General features: G+C 40.0%; 1 protein-coding gene across 2 annotated transcripts in view; it reads right to left on the bottom strand.

Annotated features, from left to right (window-relative positions):
- Positions 1-12,307, bottom strand: part of ELAPOR2 (endosome-lysosome associated apoptosis and autophagy regulator family member 2) — a 160,522-nt gene that overhangs the window by 73,285 nt on the left and 74,930 nt on the right. The window contains exon 2 of one of the 2 annotated variants that reach the window (XM_084784381.1): positions 6,694-6,814. The exons of the other annotated variant lie outside the window; for it this stretch is intronic. Coding sequence (XP_084640507.1) covers positions 6,694-6,814 — 121 coding nt within the window. The remainder of the gene's footprint in view (positions 1-6,693; positions 6,815-12,307) is intronic. 2 annotated transcript variants of the gene reach the window in all.

Raw genomic sequence — 12,307 nt, 5'->3', positions numbered from 1 at the left:
ATAGACATATTTGTATATAGTTGTTAACCATTTATACACTTTTTGAGAAATGTACTTATATATTCAGGCCATTTTCTAAAATTTTTAGCTTTTGTGTATGTGTATTGTTTTGATATTAGATATTCTAGTTCCCTGTTTATTTTGTATTTTCAGCCCTCAAATAGCCTTACACATAGTTTTCCCATTCTGTAGGTTGCCTCTGACCTGATATGCCCTGTGCTGTGCTGTTCTTTAGTTTGTTCTGATACAATGTCCACTTTTCAGATTGCCCTGAGCTTTGGGGTCGAACGCAAAATAATCCCTGCTTAGCCCAAGAATACATGCTCTTTTCTCTATGTTCTTCTTGTAGTTTATTCTGATTATGATGTGCAGTAAAGGTCCATATTTTTTTTTGCATGTGGATAATCTCTTTCCTAACACTTTATTGGCAAGACCGTCTTTTCCTATTGTGTGGTTTTTGTTTGTTTGTTTCTTTCTTTGGCACTCAAGGATCCCAAGCTACAGTCATGGGCCCCAGTTCTCCAACAGCAAAGGATAAATGAAGAATAGTGGGGTCCTTTTCCCAGTAAATTCACACATCCTTGCCCAGGACACTCTGGTGAACAAAATGAGCCATTTCATCAGTTGTTCTCATCCTGAACATGAAGAGGCCCCTGGGGCCATGCAGCCGGTAAAGTTGGTTGCATCTTCCTATGTTTTCCTACTTGGGCAGGCCAGGTCACCAGGAATTCCTCATGACTCTCCACAAATTTTGGAGTGTTTCCAGACTCTAGCTATTACAAATAAGGCTGCTATGAACACAGGTGATCAAATATCCTTGTTGTATTGTGGAACATCTTTCAGGTATATGCCCAGGCGTGCTACAGCTGGGACTTGAGGTAGCACTATTCCCAGTTTTTTGAGAAAGCCCCAGATTGATTTCCAAAGTGGTTGTACAAGTTTACACTCCCATCAGCAATGCAGAGATGCACATCCTTGCCAGCATGTGATGTCACTTGAATTGTTGATCTTAGCCATTCTGATGGGTGTAAAGTAGAAACTCAAGAGTCATTCAGATTTGCATTTCCCTGATTACTAGGGAAGATTAGTATTACTTTAGGTGTTTCTTGGCCATTCGATGTTCCTCTGGTGAGAATTCTCTGCTTAGCTCTGTACCCCATTTTTTTAATTGGATAATTTGTGACCTGGTTAAGTTGTTTGTTTGTTTATTTAGTATCTATCTGCAAGTTTTTTTTACAATAAAGTTTATAAAATTTTAAAATATGTGTTTTGCAGCTTAGCTTATGAGCATCCCTTCAGAACACTCAACATGCCCTGAGAAGAATGTATATCATGATACAATTGGATAGGACACTCTACAAGTATCTGTTCGGTCCATCTAGCCTAAGCACTGTTCAAATCTATCTAGTTTCCCCTAGTGGTTTCCTTTTAGGGTGGTCTTTCAATTCTATAAATGGGATATAGAAATCTTTTAACATTATTGTATTGCTTGTATTTATCTCTTCAAATGTGTTGGCTTGATTTATATATTTAGATGCTCTGGTGTTAAGTATATTTCTAATTTTTCCATCTTCCTGTTATATTGACTTTTAGAATATGTTGCTATCGATCTCTCTGTTTTTCTCTTTGCCTTGACAAGTAAGTTGATACCCATCTAATATAACTGTATCTTTCTCAAGAACCATTAGATATGGATCATAAAAAAGGATTTGAAAGAAACATAAGAAAAACATGCATCCAAAGACTTGTAAAACTAATCTGAGCATAGAACTTACTGATTTAAGTAAATGAGTATTGACAACAAATCATTGAAAGATCAAAATATGCATACATGCTTATATAAAATGTATATTTTATTAAAGTGCATTAATTCCTTAGCTCCTCTATATGAAATACAAAAGCAAACTATATACATATTTACTACTATAGATGCCTCTTCCTATACATATTGCACACATATTTGATAACATATGTCCATGTGTCATTGTCTTACAAATATCAATACCAAAGCACAAGATTACACAAAGTTCACAAGACAAAATGGATTTTGTGGTCACATTCTGTGGTAAGAATTTTGGAAGTTTTTTCTTTAAAAATACAGAAATATTATAAAAATGTTTTTTTATTTTAATCCCAGGTGTGGGGATATGGGGCTGCCTCACAGCAGCTGACTATGATTTGCCTCGTGCTCTAACAGAGGTGCGGTTTTGCAGCTGCAGATAGTTCTGCATTGTGTGACATTTGAAATTCTGGGCACTTTTCAGAGGTTGTATACATGCTAGAGCCCTGATAGATGGGGCTGGTAGTTGGTGGTGGATTGTTGGTGGGCTGTTGTTGGTTGGTTATTGGTTGCTGTTTGTTAGGTAGTCATATGAAAAAGTAGAAACAAGAAGAAGAAATTAGATATCCTGACAGCAAGGATTAAACTTTCCCCAAGGAGCTTGATGTCCCTAATTAGCACAAAGTAGTCTAACAATAATGACTTACGCTTTCCAGCCTCTGACTTTATTCAGGGACCTTTTTCCTTTCCTCTCTCCTTGTTTACCTCTCATATCTAGTATTAAGGGACTGAAGCAGTGAAAGGGGGGTGGAGAAAGGTGGAAAAAAGGAGTAAAAATCTAGCTACAACATTCTAAATGTTGAAAAATCATCTTGAATAGAAATCTTGAATAGTCATCCTCAGTTAGAAAATGCTGTGTTTAGTGCTTGAAATTGTTCTTGAAATTATGGGTTTGGAAATGTTTGAAGGAGTGAACAATAAATGATGTATGCCCTCCTCACCAAAAAGTATGAGAATATATATATATATATATATATATATATATATATATATATATATATATATTGTTTATTTCTTCCTCAGCAATGCAGAGCCATGAAGCCATCTCAGTGTCCAGTGCAGCACTTTCTAAAAACATGTAAAGGGAAAGGAACTCTTTTCTCCATTGCATCTCCCAGGAGGACCAGGCTCTTACCCTTTACTTCTAAGCTTCTCTTTGAAGCCAAAAGGCCCGTTTCCAGGGTATATGGTTACAGTAGGAAATTGCTCAAAAATGATCACTATTTTTGACTATCTAAGAGCACCAAAGGAACCCCCAGGCTTAAGAAGTGCTTTAAAAACTCATCTACCTCAAGGATAAAAGAAGGAAGTGAGCCAACAGTGGGGAAGTAACAGGGTTTAAAGAGGGCTACAGCCTCTTGCTCTAAGGCTGGGGTCAAGAGTGCAGTGGTCCAGGAATGGCATGCTACCTGGCAGACCCTGATAGTGGATGATGCCTATAAATAATAGGCTTGGCACCAGAGCCTTGGGAGAAGCATCAAAGTTCCCAGTAGGTGAGCTGGAGCTAGCAGAGAAATGCAGAGCATGAGGTCATCTCAGTGTCCAGTGCAGCACTAGGAAACTGACCAGCTCCCAGCAGCAGAGGGAACAAGAGGGACTGAAACCAGCGCCACTAACACAGGCCCCTCCCTGCCTTTCCAGAGCCTTACAAGCTTTGGAATCACATGTGCCCCAGGGATGCAACATCGCAAAAGCTGACATATAACCTCCCCTTAAGCTCTTTCAGAGGAGCCTAGCACCTTGATCTCAGAAAGTTTTTGAAAAACAAATATATATGTAGAGTTTACCCAAAGTTCTGGAAAAGCTTCCAAGTGATGCATAAACGTTTCTCAGGAAAGGCCTCCTTTACTTTTTTAAAAGGGAAAAGACCTACGTAGTTATACTTTGAAGAACCTATAGCAATTTCAACAAAGGCCAAGATTTAGGTTTGCTGAAATTTAGGAACACTAGATCTGAGAAAATCATATCCTGTACCACTGCCCTAAATCCCCTTAACTTCCTGGAGGTTGTCATGTTCCACCTTTTAATCTATTTGTTGTTTTTGTTATTGTTATTGTTTTTTTGTTTTTGTTTTTTTTGTTTGTTTGTTTGCTTGTTTTTGAGCCAAGCTGAGTACCAAGAGAGCTGAATGAAATCACCTCAGCTACTTCTTCAGTGAAGAGATTCTGGCTGTCCAATCAAATATATCTGCAGTAGATCTGCCACATACAGATATAGAGGCTTCACTTAAAGCCTGTGTTTTCCCTCCAGTAGACACGAGGTTTGTTACAGCTTATACCCTCCTAAACTGAAAAGCCCAAATTTACCCAAATCTGAATTTATAACACAAGGAGAAAATTCTACAGCACTGTTTCCTCTAACAAGTAATTTTCCATGTTACATAAAACTAATTGTAAGTGAGGTTTGTAAGCTACATATTAAATATAAATGAATTATGTGTTTAGCCTTGAGCCCCATTCCCAAGATATTTCCTTATACATATGCAAATATTCCAGAGATAACCAAGGCCAGGATGGAATAATGGCATTTGGCTCTAAGCACCATGTCTATGAGGTCAGAATAAGAAATGGTGGTTATGATCAGCAGTAGAAAATCTAAGGCGCTGAAGCCTGGGGATGTGTGAGCAATGTGAATACTATTATGATGTGACTGGGCTTCTAAGCTAGTCACATCTGTTTACTGAGTTGTGAGCTCTGAAATAACCTGCTTTTACCATAACAAAGGAAAAGAAGAAGAAGAAAAAATAAAAACTAAGTCCAGCTCAACAACTGCCAGAAGAAAAGAAAAATATCATACAGGAACAGTGACAACTAACTTCAGATTTCAGACAAAAAGTGGATATAAAAAAAATGCCCAGTTATCATGTATCGTTTTAAAAATAAGCATCATTTTCAAATTATATTATGTTTTTTTAATTTGACTATTAAGACTTTTTGAAAAAAAATTTTGTTGAAGGGGCAAATTCAAAACATTACCTATGGAATGTTGTGAAAATATTTGCTGGAAACGGGTGTCTGTAGCATTCAAGTGGAAATCGCCCCTGCTTAGGCATGGGTTCTGTAACAAAATGAGTAATTCACAGTTTCCTGCTAAACACTAAAATGTGACTTCTAAGCGAGGAAGGCTGATTGGGGATGGCTACCAATCACCATGGTGAACAAAGTCCACTACAGTCCACTTTAAACAAGTGCCTGAGCCAGCCCAACCAACACACCTCCTATGTACAGAATAAGCATTTGCTATAGCTAGTCTCTCCAAAGAAGGCCAGTTCCATGGAGCCAAGGAACTAATCCCCAGGGTACAAAGCACTGGCAGATACAATACAGACTTTCTAGGAAACACATTTGCAAAAAGCCAATTGTGATATTGTTACCCGGGCTCCACTTCTCTTTAACCACATTCTGCTCCCACTGAAAACAGGTCCTGGGTGCCAGTGACTGTCAAGACCCCATCCTGGTGGCACCTACATTTCTGTTGACCCCACTGTCTTTTCTGACTCTTGTTAGATCACGTGGCCATGGGAACTTAGCAGGCTTTTGCTGCATTTATTTAAAATCAGTCACCAAGAAATATAGTGGTGTGGGGTTTTTGGGTTTGTTTGTTTGTTTTTTCTGATTTCTCCATCCATTAAACTACTGCTGTCTCCACAGTACCTGCAGCTAATGCTTCACTTTTCCCAGTGAGAAACACATGCACTGTATGAACAAGGAGTCAGTTACCTGTTTAATAACTTGCTTACCCATTTCATTCAGTTGGAAACAGAAGCTTTCTATAAAAGCTTTTGGAAGACCATAGAAAAACCAAAAGTTTCTCTGCCTACTCTAGAACCCGGGGCCACAGTTGTTCTATTTCACTGCATAAAACTAAAAGATTTTTTTTTTAGTAGATGAGTTTATAAATAGAAATAAATGTGATGGTACCTCTCTATGTTAATTAAGAATGCTGAATTTTAAGACTTCTAATTGCCAGAAGACAAGATAGTGGATGTAATATTAGCAACTCCACAGTCTCTCTACAAGTTTCACTTAAAATAACTAAACTACTTCTATGACTAATAAAAGGAATTCATGGCAAGAAGATATCTGTGGACAGTGGTGGTGATGAAAGGCAAAAATGTGAGTATACTTATTAACAACTCAAAGGTTATCTCACATTTGTTCTGTTTTTTGATACAGGGTTTTGCTGTGTAGCCCTTGCTGTCTTGGAACTTGCTCTTTAGACTAAGATTGCCTTGAACTACCAAAAAGATTTGCCTGCCTCTGCTTCCCAAGTGCTGGGATTAAAGGAATGTGCTAACACCACCTGACAAAAGGTGATCTCTAAAGAGGAATTCTACGTGATGCATGCTTTACCCAATTAAAAAGTATTATTATAAAACTCAAAGATAAATTCTGCCAATCTTCTCTCTATAATTTCAAGTCAAAGAAAAAATCGATTTCTAAAAATAACACCCTTTAATATTGCACATGTCTCATTAGGTACTTCAGATAGAAGGACACAAGGTCCTGAGAAAGACCCAGTGAGTATAGGTACCTACTACCAAGCCTGACAACCTGAGTGCAATCCCACCCCCAGAAATTGCATGGTGGAAGTAGAGAGCAAATTCTCCCTAGCTGTCTCTGACCTCCATACACACATTGTAGCCCACCTGCACCTACAGACAATACTTGTATACACAAATACATACAAATGAAAAATTTTAAATGTACTAATAAAAGTTTTCAAAAAAGGCTCTATTGTGCTAGATATCAACACTACATATACATTGCGGCCAGGTGTCTTGCGTTTATCGTAATGGCATCTAGAACTGTTTAATCAGGAAAACAAATGGTCAAAATAAAATCACAACATACTGCATTCTTTGCCTCTCACTGGGTCAGGCAGGCCAGAGCAATCCACTGCAGAATTCGGAATGGCGACCCTCCACCTGGAGCCAGTGCTATCACACTCTGTATATTCAAAGTGGTAATCTTTCTGCAAACAATCACAAAAAAAAACAAGCCTTCGTTAGAGCCAGTTCTAACTGGTGAGCTGAGTTTTCGCTATCGTCCCAAATGGCCTGGTTCTAAACTGGACCGTCTCCTGGGGTCTCTCCCCTCTCCCGCCCTACCCATGCCAGCAACTCATCAATCAGAACTGCACCACAATAATGCAGAGCGGGCACTGAAGGACCGGAGAAAAGCGTGTACTCAACGCTATCAGTCTATCTGCTAAAAACGTTTAACGCACTTCCCATATCTCCTTTGTAGGCTTTCTGAACTTTAATTAATTGACAGATATAAGAAAAAAAAATGACATGGGGGAAGTCAACTGTTGTTACTGCCTCAAGTGTTTCAAAGAAGCCAATCTTTCCTATTGACCTGTTTCTCACTTGGCTCAAAACTCAACAGAAGGTGTAAAACCTAATCATTCAAACACTACTAAACTGCTGTGACTTTTTTAAAGCTACTCTCTGAGGCTTAATTCACACCGATCTCAGCAGAATGCCACCTACAATATACTAAAACAGATCATTTAATACACTTGCCCAATTAAGATCCACTTGTCTCTGGCTTCTGGTTGCCTTAAAATTCTTATGGTGACTTCATGTATGTATGTATGTATGTATGTATGTATGTATGTATGTATGTACGTACGTGTGTATATACACAGTGGTTAGCCTCCCTTGCTATACTAAAGACAGGCAGGAACAGAATCATCAAGTAACATCCTCACACGGCATAGAGAATTGAAGGTCATGGCTGCTCGTCTTTTTTTCACAGCACTTCTTAATAGTCAATCTGCTTTTCCAGAATCTGTTTCAATCTGAATATGCTAAGAAGTCCCCCAAATCACTGATTCTGCGCTCATATGCTAATAGTTCTCTTGATTTATCTCTTTCTTCACCCCCATCTTTCTTTTAACTATAATCAGTCAGAATAAACTAGACAGCCGAGCATGGTGGCACACGCCTTTAATCCCAGCACTCAGGGAGGCAGAGGCAGGCTGATGGCTGTGAGTTCAAAGCCAGCCTGGTCTACAAAGCAAGTCCAGGACAGCCACGACTACACAGAGAAACCCTGTCTCAAAAACAAACAAACAACAAAAACCTTAAGCCGTACTTTTGCCTGTCTCCTACCCCAAATTTCTAACACAATGTTTCTTAAGCCCTCGCCAACTGCAATGGTTTGAGGGGGAAAAAAAAAAAGCTGCATGGGCTCATAGGCAGTGACACTGTTAGGAGGTGTGGCTTTGTTGGAGTAGGAGTGGCTTGTTGGAGGAAGTGTGTCACTGGATGTTGGGCTTTGAGGTTTTCAAAGCCCACTGAAGCTCACTCTTCCTGTTGCCTACAGATTCAGAGAGAGAGACCTAGCTTCCTCTCCAGCACCGTGTCTGCCTGCATGCCACCATGTTTCCCACTATGATAATGGACTACACTCTGAACTGTAAGCCAGCTCCAATTGAATTTTTTTTTTATAAGAGTGTCCATTGTGTCTCCTTGCAGCAATAGTAACCCTAAGACACCAACATTGCTGTTGCTATATCTAATAATATCCTACCTTTGGCAATTTACACATCACACAAGGCCATGCAGTACTGTTCTGCTATGTTACTCCATTTTTATTGAGCAGTCACTGAGAGCATTTTACACGCCATTTCTATCAATGATCTTCTTAAGGCAATCTAGGCTTTTCTATTCAAAATATCTCTAGCTTTGGCCTACCACATAATTCCAAGGCCACCTCCCCACTTTCAGGTTTTTGATTAGCAGAACTTCCTCAGGTTCAGATCAAAAGATCTTCAGTAGTTTGCCATGGTAGCAGCAACAAATCATTACAGCAGAAATGTATTTTCACACGGCTCTGTAGGCACTAAATCCTAGCACAGTACTATGGGTCTGAGCAAAGTCAGGCACATCAGATGGACATAGTTCTGCCTTGGCCATGGGTTGGTTGTACCCTTCTAAGTACCATAAAGAGTGTTAATCTTCTATGCCATAAAAGCATCCTTTAATATAATGGAGTTTTCTCTTTAGTGGATGAACAAACCTTTCCTTCTTGGCTACTCAGCCCTTGAATCCGAGCTGCCAGTTTGTTCCCTTGTGGAGGCTGTCTGAGGCAAAGGGCTGCCAGACAGACAGCCCACCTTTGGGTCAATGTTCCAAGCTCTCCAAGAAGGAACCCCACGCCAACAGCAAAGAACACTGCAAGCACAGCTCATGTTGTGGCTTCCATTTCAGGAGGTCTTGCTCTAGTCACAGCTGCCACAGCTTACACAAGGATAGAGAATTTATGAATGAAAAGTCCTGAAAACAGCCACACACCTTCCAATGAAACTTTGCAAGCTGGTGGGAACCTTTACAAGAAAGTGGGAAGGTGGAATACTACAACTCAAGGGCCAAATTATCTTAAGGCATCTTTAGCCCCTTAATAGGTACCTATTACTTTCCTCTCTATCTGACCCAACACCTAGGTAATCATTAGGTAAATCCTTCGGAATGTACAAGCCGACTTCTAGTTTCCAGTCAACTAAAGAGCTGAAAATACATCCAACACCTACAGCAGAGTTTACCCAAGTTTAGCCCACTTTGCTGTAACCCGACTTTCTAATGTTTCTACCAAATAAGTCTTGAAAATGCCCCATTTTTTACTTCTTTTGTTCTGATATGATAAAAACTTCAAGGAACTGTTAGCACATTGGAATATGGAACTTGGGGTAACTGTAGGGCTACTTTCCATCCTTTTGGGGTTTGTCAGGGAGCCTTTTCTTCTAGGCCATGCTCACTCATACTTACCTATAGAAAACACTATCTCTTGTTTGAGATTTGTGTTCCTGTATTGACATTCAACCTAACAAAACTCCAGTGATCACCACATGATCCTGCTGCAACTGCCCCCAGAGTGTCCTTTGGCAATTATTCTGGAAGGTTCTATCAATCACAGTCCTATGAGAGTCAAAACCAGCAAGAACACCTTTATGATTGACAGACAGGAAACTGTACCTACCTAAGGTTTCTGATTGCTCATCCTTACGCAAGGTTTGTGAGGTTGGTCGTTATGTCCGGGTAAGGCTTTAACTGGCAGAATTATAGCTGAGCACAACAAATATTTCTGTGCCTTTCCTCTGGCTGTGTAAGAGAGCAGTCTGTTTTCCATCCTTTTTGGGTTTGTCATAGAGCCTTCTCTCCTATGCACTACATACTGTCATCCAACATTAGGCCAATAAAAGTGTCTCCCAAATGGCCTCTTTGCATACTTGCCTTCATCACTGGTAGAACATGCTGGTAGATATCCAAGAATCAGACAAGACCCCAGGGTTTTCCAGCCCAGGCAGCAGCAGTAGCAGTGAGGAGAGGATGCAGAACACCAGAGAACCATAGAGAGCTGTGTACACCTGTACACTGTCACTTTGGGAGACAACTGAAAAGCTCCAGAGAGCAACTGAAGGCCGAAACCATGAGGAAAGAAGGCTTTAGGAGCCAAGCATCCGTTCAGGGTCAGAGACTGGAACTGAAGCCATGAGCAGCAGAGGTCCTGGTGGCTAGAAGGGTCTGAGGGAGCTACCCAATGATGAAGAGTCAAGGTACAGGCAGAGCTCAGGGACTGCAACCCTAGCGTGTAGGGACTGGCAATTTGAGCCCAGAGCAAAGAGTTCCAACTTGACCACGAAGAACAATGAGCCTCCAGCTCCGAAAGCTTGAAGCCATAAGCCTCTTTTATCCAAGGCTTAGAGCTATAAGCCTCTGAATCTAGAAGCCCGTCTTGTGAGCCTCGGGAACTCAGGGCCTTCAACACTAGAGTCACCGCTTGCTTCCTGCTGCTCTGCAACGTTCACCTAGAGGGGGCAAAGGCCTCTCCTATCACACTGTGACAGTGTTGCTGGGCCATACTCCCTCAGGAAGCTAGAGGAGAAAACCCACCCCCACCTTGTTCTAGCGTCTCTTGGCAGTGAGCATTCTAGGCTTGTGTCTGGATCAGTCCAGCCCCTGCTTCATGGTGACACTGCCTTCTCCTGTGACCACTTTTCAGAGTCACATCCATGCTCTATCTCAAAATTTTCAATTTGTATGATTTTTTGTTTTGTTTTGTTTTGTTTTGTTTTTGGTCAAGTAAAGCAACATTTACTGTTCTAAGAATAATAGTCTGGGAATGTGTGTGTGTGTGTGTGTGTGTGTGTGTTTGTTTGTTTGTTTTTCTTTTGCTTGAGAGAGTATCTCTTTGGTGTCTGTGGAAGACAGCCCAGGCTGGTCAGGTATTTGCATAATGACTTTCATGTTTCTCTGGCTCCGAGCTATTTGTATTCATACGACTTTCTTATTTCCATATCCCACTGAGAATATCCTGGGCGCTAGATGTAAAATTTAAGTTGCCTCTTATCATCCTAGCAAAATAATGATGCTGTGAAATATGGCATGAATTTCAAATGCAGCAAGGCCCTTGAGTGAAACTGGTAGGCCTCTGACTGATTCGGGTTGCCAGTTGTGAGATAACAACAGAGGTTAGCACTAGGAAGCAGGGTTTTGTTTTCTGACTGTAGAGTTGGATGTCATACGCTAATTGATTCTCCTAAGATTATTTTATCCTATCTGCCACCTCTGCAATACCCAACAATTACAAAGGGCTATCGATGCTGTTGTTACCAAATGCTGAGGATACCAGCAGGAAGCTGGTTCTTTATAATTTAAAAATACTGAGATTCAAATGTATTTCATACAAAGGACCGTACTTGAGGCTCAGGGATTTTAGCTGAAGCCTAAACCAGATGGATTCTCTTTCAAATTATTTAATAGACCATTTCATGTGAATTCATTACAATTTTAAGACTCCACTCCTCACACTCATCAAATGATTTAAAAAATAGTGTGGAATAGTAACATTATTGAAAACATGATATATACCCCCTAAACTCTATTCAGAGAACTGAAGAATAAAAATCTCAGCACATAAGTGTTCATATTAATAGCAATAACCCAGAACCCTAGTTACCTGATACACAGGATCACTTGAACGAGCTCTTCATTTTTGGGGACTGGAGAAATGGCTCAAAGGTTAAGATAAGAGCTGGGCTACACTTCAGAGGACCAAAATTTGGTTCCCACCATCCACATGGCAGCTCACAACCATGTCTATACTCAAATTCCAGGAGATCCAACACCCTCTTCCAGCCTCCTTGGATGTGTATGTGTATATATATCATATATATATATATATATATATATATATATATATATATATATCTTAAAAATGAAATACAAATGCCCTAGCCCCAAAGGGCAATTTTTTAAAAGATAAAATTCATTTTTGATTCAAATAAAAATTAATACATGCAAAACAAAAACCCCATGACTAATCACCAATTCAAATCAGTAAAATATTGCTACTAGTCAAAGGAGAATTCAAGGGTCATACAGAAACAGGTAACCAATAAAAAGTAAGGCACTTATTATGCAAGGGTAGTCAATATCCAGAGGGTAGCAATCAGTTGCAT

Source organism: Acomys minous (genome assembly GCF_964271855.1).
Source record: "Acomys minous genome assembly, chromosome: 6".
In the NCBI taxonomy this organism is placed as follows: domain Eukaryota; kingdom Metazoa; phylum Chordata; class Mammalia; order Rodentia; family Muridae; genus Acomys; species Acomys minous.
Note: the sequence above shows the minus strand (reverse complement) of the source record. Positions and strands in the feature narration are given on the sequence as shown.